This window comes from Pantherophis guttatus, chromosome 1 (genome assembly GCF_059756535.1).
Source record: "Pantherophis guttatus breed Tessera chromosome 1, ASM5975653v1, whole genome shotgun sequence".
Classification (NCBI taxonomy): domain Eukaryota; kingdom Metazoa; phylum Chordata; class Lepidosauria; order Squamata; family Colubridae; genus Pantherophis; species Pantherophis guttatus.
In genome coordinates this window covers 235,466,531-235,481,807 of record NC_142063.1, presented here as the reverse complement: position 1 = coordinate 235,481,807, position 15,277 = coordinate 235,466,531, and the positions used below count along the sequence as shown (strand labels likewise).

At 38.4% G+C, this 15,277-nt stretch overlaps 2 protein-coding genes across 3 annotated transcripts; both read right to left on the bottom strand.

Annotated features, from left to right (window-relative positions):
- Positions 1 to 174: 174 nt before the first annotated feature.
- On the bottom strand, positions 175 to 9,551 carry C1H6orf163 (chromosome 1 C6orf163 homolog). The gene is made up of 5 exons (XM_034408943.3): positions 9,153 to 9,551; positions 7,355 to 7,449; positions 4,994 to 5,101; positions 3,352 to 3,554; positions 175 to 715 (listed from the first exon to the last, which is right to left on the bottom strand). Exons 1-5 carry the CDS (start codon positions 9,298 to 9,300, stop codon positions 295 to 297), a joined length of 975 nt encoding a protein of 324 aa, XP_034264834.2. The 5' UTR covers positions 9,301 to 9,551; the 3' UTR covers positions 175 to 294.
- A 281-nt stretch (positions 9,552 to 9,832) lies between these two features.
- On the bottom strand, positions 9,833 to 14,650 carry SMIM8 (small integral membrane protein 8). Of its 2 annotated transcripts, none has more exons than XM_087882558.1 (3): positions 14,550 to 14,650; positions 11,812 to 12,132; positions 9,833 to 10,510 (listed from the first exon to the last, which is right to left on the bottom strand). In XM_087882558.1, exons 2-3 carry the CDS (start codon positions 11,944 to 11,946, stop codon positions 10,352 to 10,354), a joined length of 294 nt encoding a protein of 97 aa, XP_087738684.1. In that variant the 5' UTR covers positions 11,947 to 12,132; positions 14,550 to 14,650; the 3' UTR covers positions 9,833 to 10,351. The 2 variants fall into 2 exon arrangements, with proteins under 2 accessions (XP_087738684.1, XP_087738685.1); XM_087882559.1 differs by having other exon boundaries at positions 14,337 to 14,563.
- Positions 14,651 to 15,277: the final 627 nt, after the last annotated feature.

Sequence of the window (15,277 nt, the reverse complement as noted above, 5' to 3'; positions counted from 1 at the left end):
AAGTGTCTTGCTTAATAACAGAAATTTTGGGCTCACTTGTGGTCATTAAGTCGAGGATTACAAATGTCAGAACCTCCCATATTTTCACCTTGAGGCTATGGACCTAATTCTGCCACATTGGTTTGTTCTTGGCCCATGAATAAGAAAGCATTGAAGTTCCCTTACAGCCACGTGTTCATTCTGTAGTGGATTTATTTCTTTTTTCCCAGCAGCTTCGCATCCCCTTAGGGCATATTGGTATCTCTGGAGCCAAACCACCACTTTCCAGAGAGTCTTTCCTGATGGACATTGATCTTACAGTTCTACACCAGCTTCTGTAAATGTAGATATTTTTCGGAATGGTAAGATGAAATCTGCTTGCCCTGGGGCAAGCTGCGGAAATGTGACGTTAATGTATTTCTGAAAAGCTTCTCTGATTTCTACTATTTCGGCTTCCAGACTGTCTTTCCAGGCTGTCATATATTCCAGCTGTTGGTTCAGAGATAGGATTTCACTTTCTTTCTTGTTCACTTCAATGTTCACCTCTTCTAGCTGAGCCTCGCGAATATTGTCAGCGCTTTCAAGCAGTTTCCTCGTCTCTTCCTCAAACTCCTTTTGGGAGACCATACAGGCCATTTCCAATTCATGTTTTTTCTCCCAGGTTAACCGTTGCAGGTTCTTCTGATAAATTTCGTTAGCAATTATCCCAGCTTGGTGGATTTGCTCTGAAAATTTTCTGGATGAATGAAAGGAAAGGATATACCATCTGTTTAGATACAATTTCCATTGCAAGTGATTTTGTACTTAGGTTTACGTAAATTGCATAATTAAATTATACAATTATGTAGAGAGTTAAGGCAAGGAAAAAGAATAACCTCAGATTGAAATTTGTAGAATAAGAAGATAACCTTGACAGAAATATACAATATTCGTCACCAAGGCAGCGAGGTGATGTGTGTGTGAAACATACTTGAAGCCGCAACCAGGGGTGAAATGCTACTGGTTCAGACCGGTTCTCCTGAACCGGTGGTAAAAAATGCTACCGGTTCAGGCAAATTGGTATTTCCGATGATCAACTAGGCGATGATCAGCTGTGACACCAATTTATATTAGCTAGAATCATTGGATTTCCTGCTTTCTAGCTAATCTAAATTGCGTGGCACAGCAGATTCCCCCCCCCCACGCTGTTTTACTTACCTTTGCAGCAGGGGTGGGTTCTAAAAAGTTTTACTACCGGTTCTGTGGGCATGGCTTATTTTGTGGGCATGGCTTGGTGGGGGGTAATGTGACTGGGTGGGCATGGCCAACTTTTTTTTTTTTAATTTTTAAAAGCATTTTTTCTACAACCTTAAGAGGTTGCAGAAAAAAATGCTTTTAGAAGCTTCTGACAATCAGGCAACTCAGCTGGGATCGCCAGAGGCTTTTAAAGGCATTTTTTTTTCTACAATCTCTTCAGGCGAAGAGGTTGCAGAAAAAAATGTTTTTAAAAGCCTCTGACGATCCCAGCTGGGCCGCGCAATCATCAGAGGCTTTTTTTTTACTTTTAAAAGCATTTTTCGGCCGAAGAGGTTGTAGAAAAAATGCTTTTAAAAGTAAAAAAAAAAAAAAAAAAGCCTCTGATGAGGTGGGCAGGGTAAGCGAGCAGCGACCGTCCGGGACTGGTTCAGGGGCGTGGCCAGCCAATGTTATTACCGGTTCTCTGAACTACTACAAATTTTTACTACCGGTTCTTGTGAACTGGCGCGAACCGGGAGACTTTGCAGACTTGGAAGGCTTCAAAATGTTCCTTGTTTAGTGCTGCATGGGCATGCCTCAGGCGCGCATGCACGTGAGGTGCACATGCGTGGGCTAAGTGCGTACCCAGTAGCAGATTCACAGAATTGGTAGCAGACTTCAGAGGATTTCACCACTGGCTGCAACAGATAATATTCAGAAGCAGCTCAGATAGACACCTCCCTAATTCACTGAGTATAAGAAAGGGGAGAAGTTCCAGCACAATGACATTTTAAAGATTCTGTTACTATAGCCAACCTCAATAAAAGTAGTTTTAGCATTTCCTATGGAGTTACAAGTAGTCCTCAGCTTACGACCACAATTGAGCCCAAAATTTCTGGTTTTACGACTTTTCTTGCCCCAGTTGTTAAGTGAATCACCGCAGTTGTTAAGTTAGTAAGATGGTTGTTAAATGAATCTGGCTTCCCCATTGACTTTGCTTGGCAGAAGGTCAAGCAAAAGGAGATCACATGACCCAGGGATGCTGCAACCATCATAAATATGAATCAGTTGCCAAGCATCTGGATTTTGATCACTTGAACATGGGGATGCTGCAACGGTCGTACGTGTGAAAAATGTCATAAGTCACTTTTTTCAGTGCTATTATAGCTTTGAATGATCACTAAATGAACTGTTGTAAGTCGAGGACTACCTGTATTTTCTTGGTCTGGTTTATCTAGCAGGGCTGACAAAATCCAAATGGCAAAACTTTACTTTACTTTTACTTTTACTTGATTTATATACTGCCCTACTCCCGAAGGACTCAGGGCGGTGAACAGCCAACAATAAAATACATACATACAAAATTTAAAAAGCAGAGATAAAATCAAATTAAATAATTTGGCCCAGACAGATTTAAAACCCAATCAATTTAAAACAAATTTAAATTTTGAATATTAAAAATACTAAAAAATATTTAAAAATATTAAAAATGTTTAAAAAGAGGGAGAAAGTTAGGCCATAAACTCACATTTATCCTATCACACTAGCTAAACACACTGTTAGAGAGCTAGCTATTCGGATTCAGTAAAAAATTGCAAAACCTGTTAATCTCTACCAGACACATAACAGTTGGACAGGCTAGAATTTTCTTTATTGAAACAAATTTATATTTAAAAAAAAAAGTTTACATTTTACATAGATAGTTCTCTAATTAAAGTTGAGAGAAAATACAAAGATACACACACACACACACACACACACACACACAAAATAACAATGTTCATTCAAGTTTTACATAGGTATGTAGGCCCTATCATCTCAGAGGCGTTCAGGTATGGTTTTCTGCCGGCAGAAAGAAGAAACTTAGAAAACAGCAAATTGTCTTTAAATGGGAAAAGAGAATAAAGCTAGAAAAATGCTCTAAGTAGTACAAAGTAATGGTCTCGTACATAATTATTTAAAATACTAGCAAAATAATATTCTACATTTGCTTGCATAACGCAAAGGCCTGCTATGCTGGATCTTACAACCGTTGAATAAGAGCAGTTTGGGGAAGATTTCTTCCCTTCAGAAAATCCTGGCTTAAAGCCAATGCCTGATCCAAAATCAGATTATTATTTTTTTTTTTAAAGGACATGGGATAGTTAAGCTCAGTACTTTTCCTGTTTGACAAGAAGTACAGTTGCCTTGCATCTTTCATCCTGCCTCCCCTCAGCCACAGCTGCCATTTTTTCCATAGCCAGCTGTAGCATCAGCCGCTGAAGTTTGTGAGTGTTCCTCTGTTCAGCAGCCTCTGATTCTCTCTTCAGCTCCAGTTCCAAGTGCTGCAGCATTTCGGCCCTTGTTTTCTTCACAGTATTCTTTAGCAGAAAATAAATACACCAACAAATACATCAGAACAACAAATAATCAGAACAAGAAAGAGATACTATTTCTTCCCCCTGCTTCAAATAAGAGTCCAGAAAGAAGCAGGTTGAGGTATTGACTTCTCTCCTAAGCTTCCCTGTGTGTGAAAACCTAGCATGTTGTGAAGAAAAATTAGAAGATTTAGATCAATACAATTTCCTGACTTTTCGTGTGTAGGGAGAAAGCAGATATGTGACACTGATTAAGATCTAGGAAATATAATATCTTCTGTAATTTCTACATGCTCATATAGATCTGTTACCTGTTTTTCACGAATTAAACAGAGTTCTGTATAGGTAGTCCTCGACTTACGACCACAATTGAGTCCAAAATTTCCATTGCTGAGCAAAACATTTGTTAGGTGAGTTTTGCCCCATTTTGACTTTCCTTGCCACGTTGTTAAGCGAATCGCTGCAGTTGGCGATTTAGTAACATGCTTGTTGAGTGAATCTGGCTTCCCCATTAACTTTGCTTGTCAGAAGGTCGCAAAAGGTGATCAGATGACCCTGGCCCGCTGCAACCGTCATAAATATGAGTCAGTTACCAAGTGCCTGAATTTTGATCACTTGATCATGGGGATGCTGCAATGGTCATAAGTGTGGAAAACGGTCATAAGACACTTTTTTCAGTGCCGTTGTAACTTTGGAATGATCATTAAATGAAGTGTTGTAAGTCGAGGACTACCTGTAAAGAGAATCAACTTTGTTATTACTTTTTTTAAATCTGTCCCCTTGCCAATCTGTTCCCGAGGACTAGATAACCCTTGGAAATGATATAGGATATACTGTATTTTTCAGACTATAAGACACACCGGAGTATAAGACGCACCTTGGTTTTTAGGGAGGAAAATAAGAAAAAAGCTGATTGGGGGTGGATGGGCCTCCCGGAATACCCCGAATCAGCTCTTCCCAGAGGTGAACTTTAGCAACAGCTTCGTTGGTTGTGAGCTCTGCACCTTGCTTTTTTTTCAGCCTCTCAAACCTCCATTTCAGAGACTTTTTCTTCAGCCTCTCAAACGGAGGTTTCAGAGGCTTTTTTCAGCCTCTCAAACCTCCATTTCAGAGGCTTTTTCTTCAGCCTCTCAAACGGAGGTTTCAGAGGCTTTCTTCAGCCTCTCAAACGGAGGTTTCAGAGGCTTTTTTCAGCCTCTCAAATCTCCGTTTCAGAGGCTGGGTGGGGCTACATTCGCTATAAGACGCACCCAGATTTCCACCCTCTTTTGGGGGTAAAAAGGTGTGTTTTATATTCCAAAAAATCCGGTACATATACTGTAGGAGGAAGAGTCTCCAATCACCAGAAATCAGTTTCTTATGCTAATGATATGTCTGTGTAAGTTCCAAAGCATTGTGTTGTTGTTTCATATGGTGGATACAAAAATAAAATTACTACTGACTTCTAATATCTGTTGATGTTTCTTTTTAAGTTCTTCAATATCTTTATGGTGCAGGGTTTCAGCACGATTGAGAGCCTCTTCTACTGCATCTTCTTTTGCTGTTTCAGCCTACAAAACAGGCCATGAATAGGCAGTTGGCTAATACAACTGTGCTAAAGACACCACACAGGACTGATCACACAGTACAATCTTAATTGCTAGGATGGCTTTTTAGCAACAGAGTTGTGCTTGTTAATGGAGTTGATTCTTCTCCCATTGTGTCCTCCCCAACCTGTTCTAGATGGGTTGTTCAAGAAGGAAAAGTGTTATTGCACAAGCAGAAGTCAACTCTAACCCCAGATTTGTTACAGTGATCCTCGACTTACAATCATTTGTCTAGTGTCCCTTCCAAATTACAACAGGACTGAAAAAAGTAACTTATGACCAGTTTGCACACTTAACAACCATTGCAACATCCCCATGGTCATGTGAACAAAATCCAGGCAATTGGCAACCGACATGTATTTATGTTGGTTGCAGTGTCCTCGGCAAGGGTGAAATGCTCCCGGTTCGGACCAGATCACCCGATCCGGTAACGATGGAAGCAGGTGGTTCAGTGAACCAGTAGCAAAAATCCCTGCCCCACCCCCCCATGCCCAGCTGAGCCGCACAATCATCAGAGGCTTTTTTTTTTTACTTTTAAAAGTATTTTTTCTACAACCTCTTCTGCCGAAAAAATGCTTTTAAAAGTAAAAAAAAATGCCTCTGATGATCGTGCGGCTCAGCTGGGATCCTCAAAGGCTTTTAAAAGGAAAAAAACGATCCAAGCTGAGTTGCCTGATCGGCAGAGGCTTTTTAAAAAATCTCAGCTTGGATCGTCAGAGGCATTTAAAAGAAAAAAACCTTTTTTTTTCTTTTAAATGCCTCTGACGATCCCAGCTGAGTTGCCTGATCGGCAGAGGCTTTTTAAAAAGCCTCTGCCGATCAGGCAACTCAGCTGGGATCGTCAGAACCTTTTGAAAAAATGGTTTTAAAAGTAAAAAAAAAAAATGGCCATGTCCACCCAGTCACATTACACACACACCCCCAAGCCACACCTACAGAACCGGTAGTAACAAATTTTAGATTTCACCACTGGTCCTCGGGCTATGTGATCACCATTTGTAATCTTCCTGGCCTGCTTCTAACAAATGTGGAAGAAGCCAGATTTGCCTTGTGACTGATGATTCACTTAACAACTGCAGTGATTTGTTTAACAACTGTGGCACAAAAGGTCATAAGATGGGGCAATACTCACTTAACAACTGCCTTGCAAAGCAATGGACATTTTGGGTTCAGTTGTGATTGTAAGTCAAGGACTACCTGTAATTCTTCATAACTTGGGAACAGCATAAGAATAGCCCTCTGGAAGCAGGCTTATTTTGTTTTATTATTACTAATATTTGCATTCCTCTGTGCTTCAGCTAACTCCAGTGCTTCCTTTAAACTTAAAATGAAGTAACACAATAAAATTCTACTTCATGTATACTGAACACCTCAGATAATGTTCTAAAAAGTAAAATTAATTGCCTAATGGGAGATGCAATTGAGAAGTTGGAACCTTAACCATGTGGTTCTAGATTTGAATTTTTATTGTCTTTGGGAAGAAATCCATAGGATATTTAAATCAAAGGTTATTGCTTAAGGACAGATAGCATTCAGATTCTATCAATATTTTTTTTGAATAGGCAAAACACTTTTATAAAAAAGATTATCACATTAAAAAAAAAAGATGTTGAGACTCTGGAAAGAGTGCAGAGAAGAGCAACAAAAATGAGTAAGGGCCTGGACACTAAAACATATGAAGAACGGTTGCAGGAATTGGGTTTGTCTAGTATAGTAAAAAGAAGGACTAGGGGCAGTGGTGGGATTCAGCCAGTTCGCACCACCGGTTGTTAACTTTCTGAGCAGTTTGGCAAACTGGTTGTTGGAAAAAATCATTAGGCCAGAGAACCGGTTGTTAAATTACTTGAATCCCACCACTGACTAGGGATAACATGATAGCAGTCTTCCAATATTTGAGGGGTTGCCACAAGGAAGAGGGGGTCAACCTATTCTCCAAACATCGGTGGGCAAGACAAAAAGAAACCGAATACCCACTTGTCTGAAAAGGTATGAGTCCTCCTGCTTGCACAAGGGGTTGGACTAGAAGATACTAGAAGACCTCCAAAGTCCGTTCCAACTGTGTTAGTATTAAACAACATTAAGACAAATCTATACCTGATTTGTACCAGTACTGCTGATATACCTATGACACCTATTAACATACATCACAGGAAAATCTGCATTATATAGTAAACATTAGGGAGGTTTATATTTAACATGACAGAGGAATAGTTTTACCTGAAGCAAGAGTTTCGTCTGCATTTTATCTATTCGTCTTTGTATTTCCTGTTCTCGTTGGTCTATATCTTCTTGCTTAAGGTCTGCGCCGATCTCTATATAAAGCAATATAGTAATTGAAGGCCACAGCATATATTATATTTGGATTATGTAGCTCAAACATTCCATAAACTAATCAAGTTTAATTTAAAAGCGTTAGACCATTACCATCGTTTTGTGAAGACTAGGTGCACAATCAAACGTGCCATACTTATATTAATTAAACTAATTAATTCTTATATTAATTAATATAAGAAAAGTTGTGTGTGTTAACGCTGCTGTTCTCTGATTAGGCTCAATAAGAATTTAACCCAATAACGTAGGGAAATATGGAAATAGCAATAGCACTTAGACTTATATACTGCTCCACAGTGCTTTACAGCATTCTCTGAGCGGTTTACAGAGTCAGCATATTGCCCCCAACAATTTGGGTCAATTTTATTGATCTCGGAAGGTTGAGTCAACGTTGAGCCGGTCAGGATCAAATTCCTGGTAGTGGGCAGTTTCCTGTAATACTGCATTCTAACCACCATGCTACCACAGGTCATAACTCCCCTATCTCTATCCTAAACATTCCACATTTTATCTTATCTCAGGAGACTACATGGCAATAGCAAGATAAATCCGTACAGATATTTACAATGTACCATTTGTTGCTGTTCCACCTATACTGATGAAGGGATCGTGACAGAGTATTCCACCTAAAGCAGGGTTGTCCAGGCTTGGCAATTTTAAGACTTGTGGACTTCAACTTCCCTAGCTGGCTGGAATTCTGGGAGCTGAAGTTCTCAAATCTTATTGCCACTCACAATCTAGTTTTATGCAGATACTTCAATATCTGAAGCAGGTATTCTACATTGGTGGACAACCAGCAGTGAAGGCATCACATAGGCCAGAAATAATAATCATGCGATGCAAATATTATACCATAGAAATTGGACATAAATAAGCACTTTAGTCATAGCCCTAATTTTGTCATGGATGGGTTGAAGGGGCAACATTTAATAATGTGTAATTGAAAATCCAAGCATTAGGCATACTGTATGCTACAGTAAACCAGGCCAAGTCATTTACTGAATTTAAAAGTTTTTCCATTCAAAGCCAAAAAAGCCACTGGTTCCTTTGTGTTCTCCCAATGACTCAACACGAAGCACCAATTTTACACATTAAGCCATACTTTGCTTAACATAACTTGTTGGAAAAGCACAACTGTCCACATTCGCATACATGTTAAGTCGTAAACTATGATTTATGAACCACCATAGCTGGATTCATACAACATATTAAACCTAAATTAAACAAAACATGATAGCTTAATATTTGAACCCAGTTTCTCTCACTGAGGCCAGTGGTAGATGCTTCCTCCATGAACATATTCATTATGAAGAAATTTAAAATATATATTCAAAGGCCATTAAAACAATATTTAATAATTTAAGCAGGTCCTTGAAGAATTCTATTTTCTATATTATGAACCATCAAACTATTCAAAGCACAGGATGACACTGTATGCACTTAGATACAAGTGACAAATTTATAAATTTTCCTCTTTTTTTGGTAAGTTTTAAGTACCAAACCAAAGATGCTCTGTACCTATCAAACCAAAGATGCTCTTTGCCTGAATATTTTCAGCCTTTTTCCTATTTTTTTCTTTCCATTTTATTAATATGAATAACTAGAATTGTTCATATTCTTGTATGCAGATTCCTTAGAACATGTGAAATTCATGAATCATCATAGGTTACTGAGACGGACTTACCCAATATATCTTTGTGTGTATAATACCGAGTTTTGTAAGGTTTATATTCCCTAATCCGGTCAAAACTCTCTGGTGTAGGAGGCGGTGGAATTAGTTTTGAACAAACAGCACAGCAAACAAATGTATCAAAATCTGGGTTTCTAATCATGATTGCATGAGATCTTTTTCCTCCTCTGAAGAGACTGAAGTAACTGATTCAGATGCAGATACAAACACTTAATTCTTCCATTCAAAGCTGAATTATATTTGGTGTCTCTTTGGTTCTGTGCATGTCAGTAGAATAAATAAGGTGGCTTCAGCATTGTATAACAAGATGGTCAGTGGAAGAGACAAGGACCACCATTATATGGCAAGGTCTATCCACCTACTTCTTCAGAAGCTTTTTATTAAGAAACTCTGGAAGTTACATTGCTATGACTATATCTGAGCCTATGAGTTAAATGCCACCCAATAACTGTTGCTAGGCAAAGTAAGTTTTGCTCATAAAAGCATTTGAAACATCAGTTAGCATCTTGGAATCTTTTTTAAATAATTGATTAGGTTTCATCTGCTTTTCTAAAACAATGTACATGAATTATTACAGCATTTACTATACAAATATTTAAACCAAAAACTTAACATTCCACTAAGTGGAAATATGCAGGGAAGCTCAAAATATTGAAATAACTCATGGGAACATATTTTATCAGATTAGTTTTATTGCCTTGAGTGAAAAATATCAATCCATCAATCATTCAATACACTAAATCATAAATAAATTACTTTGGAAGAGACTATGGCACAGTTTTCCCTTATTTAATATTTGATATATTAAAAATTTGCAGAGATGGATGATTGTACAAAAGACACATTTTAGAAATGTTTTTTGAGTGACTTATTAAAACACTGATGCTTAATAATAAACTTTAAAATCAGACAGTGCAGTTCTGGCAAGAATTCTAAAGCACCTATGGGCACAGTATAGATAAGAAATAAGTTGCACATATTCTACGTACCCCTTTTCTTATGTGCTTTATTCAAAATATTAATCGATAACAGCATTTCACACGATGTTTAAACTGTAATATTTTTTTAAAAGCATTTGTTGTATAATAATAAATGCTAATGCTTCAGACAAAATTCTGAAAGTCGCCATACAGAAAATCAAATGTCTTCTTCCATGTTGATATTTAAATCAACACTGACAATCAGGGTTTTTTTTAGTCCCATTTTGAAGTCTTGCGCTTCATAAGTCTGTTTCCTTCACTGTCAATAGCTTCATAGAGATCCTTTTTGTTTTCTTGTTGTGCGTGCAAGTACCCAATATAAGCTACACAAAGAGTAACTGTCACAAGGCCAAAAGCCATAACTGCTTTGTTCTGTGAAAATAAAAATAATACGCTTGAAATCCAGACATTTTATTTAATCCATGTTCTAAACTATACCATGCATCCTAAAAGTATTTTATTAAGCTATGTCCCGATGACCTATTTTATTTTCCATCTTGTTCTAGCTTTCAGAGAGAAAAGCAAATGGCTAGAATTAAAGCTTCAGTCCTCCATACAACTGGAAATATACCCCACCCAATACTATTAAATTATTACTGAGGAGAGAGTTTGGAATTACACTGAAGCCACCGTGACTTTTAGGAAAGGTTGAGCCAATGGTGTTTTTGAAAACTACAGCAAGTGGCAGCACCAGGGAAGCATCTTACTGATCTTGGAAAAACTAAGCAAGGAGGGATCTGGATAGTAACTGAAAGGGAGACTATTGGGACAGCCCAGAGTTCTAGGCTGGAATGAAATTTTGAAAGGGCATCCTGGAAGAAGGCGGTTACAAACCACATCTGCACTGTTGCCAAAACAGCAGCATTAATGTATTTGTGCAGCCCCCTAAAAGTCAAGCTTTTTAAAAATCCGTAAAGGCAATGCTCCCAACCATCTGTCTGTTTTATTATGAAATGAAAGGCCTGTAAATTGCAAAGAAATGAAATGATTTACTTCATTAAGGTATAGAAAATATATATATATATTTTAGTTCCTGAATACCTTTTTTTCCCCCACAGACTGTGTGTTCCTTGAGTGTGAGATGTTTCTGTTTGGAAAAAATGGATATCGTCCAAAATGCATGCTGTTTTCCCATATATTTTAAATACATTCCTATTCATGACTGAATAGGTTTCATAGTATTTTGTCTGCAAGTCAGTCCAGCTACTGAAATAGCTACTGACTTCTGAAAGCTTAATTCAATAGGCAGATTACTTCATCATAACAGTTTTCCTATTCATGTTTAAAAAATTGAGATATTGTGGCTAAAGAATTTTGATATATTATTATAATTAGCAAGTTACCAACTTAGTTTTTATCAAAACTAATGTTACACCTGAATTAAAAAATGGAAAATGACCAGAGATTAAATATAAATGACCTCTTAAATAACATGTTAAACTCGAGTTTACATAATTGTGATAAACCATAATTGACTGGATTTAGATAAAATGCTAATGATTAACCATAAATCCAAAACATAAAGACTAGGCTCATATATCATATTAAACCCAAACCAAAACAATTCTTTAGATGTAATGGCTATGGCCATGTAACAGACTATGCAACTGAGATGCAGGCAAAAAGATGGATGTATTTAAATCAGCTGTTCCAAATAATTGCTGTACTCTTACAGGTTTAATGAAAAGTTCTGGATTCACAGCACGGAACAAAGTCGTTGTTTGGGCACCTCGGAGTCCCGGAATTCGATAATCTTTCTTTTTGGGTGCTTCATGTTGTATATCTGGAGGCTGCGGTGCTGAAGACATCTTACTGTGGCAGAAATATTTGGACTGTGTGACACTTTACTAGTATCCTATATTCTAATTGCAATCTAATTGACAAATAACAAATAATAATAAAAATCTAGGTCTATTATTTCCCTGGAAAATGCAATGAGGGTTGCTAGCCAAAGACCTTGAATAATTATCCAGCTTTTCTTTCTTAGCAGCTTCCTGTCAAAACAAAACAAACAAAAAACCCTGAGCAAACTATATCATATAAACAAAGAACTTAATCTGGGCCTTGGCATAACATTCCATAAAGCATCAGTAAAATTGTACATCAGGATTAATTCCTGACTATGTCAGAGTTTCAAACACTGCTAGTCAGTATAGCTAGGGCCAAAGTAAACAGAATAATACATTATTATGAAGGATATTATGTAACTTCCCATTAATCTTAATTTAATAATATGATCCATCCACTTGATAATCCAGTGTTTCGGCCTTCCCCAATGTTGTGTCATCTAAATACCTTGATCTATGACTTCACTAGAATAGGAATAGGAATAGGAATAGGAATAGGAATAGGAATAGGAATAGGAATAGGAATAGGAATAGGAATAGGAATAGGAAAGAATAGAATAGAATAGAATAGAATAGAATAGAATAGAATAGAATAGAATAGAATAGAATAGAATAGAATAGAATAGAATAGAATAGAATACTTTATTGGCCAAGTGTGATTGGATACACAAGAAATTTGTCTTGGTGCATTAGCGGGCAATCGCTTCTTCCACTCTCAACCAGTATTTAAGATGGAATGGAACCCCCTGGAGATACATTTAGTTTCCACTCTCTTAAAACTTGGCTCAGCACATAAACCTGGGTTATCCGCTATCAGATATCCAGTATTTTGGATCTAAAAAAAGAGTAGGGTGGCCTAGGCATATGCATATATTCCACATTTGCCTATACCCTCTACAATTCCAGGAAAATACAGGTAGTCCTCGAGTAACAACAGTTCATTTAGTGACCATTCAAAGTTACAACGGCACTGAAAAAAGTAACTTATGGACCATTTTTCACACTTGCGACCATTGCAGCATCCCCATAGTCACATGATCAAAATTCAGGCGCTTGGCAATTGACTCATATTTATGACAGTTACAATGTCCCAGGATCATGTGATCCCCTTTTGCAACCTTCTGACAAACAAAGTCAATGGGGAAGCCAAATTCAGTTAACAACTGCAATGATTCACTTAAAAACGGTGGCAACAAGGATTGTAAACTGGGGCAAACCTTATTTAACAAATGTCTCACTTAACAGAAATTTTGGGCTTAATTGTGGTTGTTAAATTGAGGACTATCTGTGATGCATTTGATGCTCAGAGATGTGTATATTTCAGGGGATGCCATTGAGTTTTAAAACTTGAAGAAAGGTCACATGGCCTATGCTATGCATTTGTGGTAACTTCTTAGTCTCCTTCATCCAAACTAAAGACTATTATAATTCTTCTTCATAGGGGAACTGCCCTAGACCTCTCCTCTATTTATTTTGGTTGCCCTTCTGCATCTTTTTGAGCTCTGCAATACCCCTCTGAAAATGTGATGACCAAAACTGCATTCAAAATCCCACCAGAGTAATCTTTGCTATCTATTTTCATTAAATTAGCAATTCTATTTTCAATTCAATTCCTTCCAATATGGAATCTGCCTTTTTTCACCATTGGCTGCACACCGGGTTGACATTTTTATCCAGCCGGCCATCAAGATCCTCTTGATCAATCAGTTCAGATCCCGTTAATATATGTAAGTCACAGATGGGATTTTCTTGGACCAACATTCATTACACTTGCTTAACATTGTTATTTAAGTCTTGTGATGACCACCTGCCAGTTTGCCACTGTGGCATTCTTCTACACAAGAGGTCTTCAAACTTGGCAGCTTTAAGACTTGTGGACTTCAACTCCCAGAATTGAAGTCCACAAGTTTTAAAGATGCCAAGTTTGAAGACCTCCGTTCTACACCAATAACCACATACCAATCTTGTCTTCCACCACATCACACCATATAACTCTTTATGTTCTCCCACATTGGCAGCCTAGAGACTCCCATCCACAGATCTCCTCCCATCACTAGCCATCGACAGACAACGGGCAAACTTTTTTTTCCTTTAAGGGGTTTTTTCCTTGGTAAGGAAAAAATACAGCAGGAAGCGATGAAAACCTGAGATGACTTTCAGTGGACCACCACAACGACAGCATCTCATTTTTATTTTATTTTATTTTTTTGGGGGGAGGGGAATCTGCAAGCTTTCCTGGACTCTGTACAAAGATTTTCCCAGCCTTACTTTTGAGAAAACCAAGTTTTGAACCCGAGATCATCAACGTGGAAAGCCGAAGCACGAGCAAAGAGCTCGCAACTTTTTCTAACCATAGCACGGCTACCAGGGAAAAATCCGGACGGTCCCTGCGTCCGCGTCTATTGTAAGATAGAGCTCCAGTCCAGATCTGGAACCTCTTAGCTGCAGTAGATCCCTGCTAGCGTGGATGACCAGGCACCCTCTTCGGTATTGTAGTACGCTAAAAGAAGCATTCCTAGGAAGACAAAAGCAAGGCATCAAAACTCCTCCAGCTTCTTGCTCACCTCCCTCCGCGGGCAACCTGAGCCGATCCCCCACTGCTTGCATCCCCAACGCAGAGCTAAGAAGGACTGGGGTTGGGGGGGGGGGGACGTTTTCCGCCTCTGCCGCTCTTTTGGGCCTACTCGAGAGCGCCCCCTATTTTGCGGAGGCCAGGTCGACGCTTTGCTTTACAAGCTAGACCGCTGGGTTAGAAAGAGTGAGATCGATTCAAGAGTCTGTAGAGATTCTTGACAACCATTTATTGATTTTATATTTATTTGTCAAGCATGTGTAAGATAACAGATAAAAGTATAAACATGATTATTGTAAGGTCCCAAAATACACTTGAGTCACCAGAATGCCAAAGAGAGAGACTCAAGACGAGGCTTGCAAAAAAACAGATTTTATTTATGGCCAAAAACAAAATACTGGGTGGAACTATATCCAGAACATACAGATACAATGCATGCGAGGAGATAGCCACACCTTGGGGAAGGTATGGCGTCCTTTTATATCCTCAGAGACGTCAGCTAGTACCCAACTCTGGCCTCCCAATCCAGGCTCATGCATTCCTTGTTGCCCTGCAAGGGGGAATAGAAACTTCCCAATTAGTCATCTTGAGCATTTCTTTGTTTACTCAATTGGCCACTTAGGCCCCCTGGCCCTGGAAAGTAGGAGTCTATCCAGATCAACATAAATTAAGACTGAGGTGTAAATTATGCCTTGGAGATACATGCCATGCTCTTAGATG

Coding starts and splice junctions, on each gene's coding strand:
- C1H6orf163 (XM_034408943.3), bottom strand. CDS start 9,300: ATGATTAGAAACCCAGATTTTGATACATTTGTTTGCTGTGCTGTTTGT. Junction 5,102..7,354: donor AGACGAAACTCTTGCTTCAG/GTAAAACTATTC, acceptor CCTGTTTTGTAG/GCTGAAACAGCAAAAGAAGA. Junction 3,555..4,993: donor AACATCAACAGATATTAGAA/GTCAGTAGTAAT, acceptor TTTCTGCTAAAG/AATACTGTGAAGAAAACAAG.
- SMIM8 (XM_087882558.1), bottom strand. CDS start 11,946: ATGTCTTCAGCACCGCAGCCTCCAGATATACAACATGAAGCACCCAAA. Junction 10,511..11,811: donor CAGAACTTTTCATTAAACCT/GTAAGAGTACAG, acceptor TTATTTTCACAG/AACAAAGCAGTTATGGCTTT.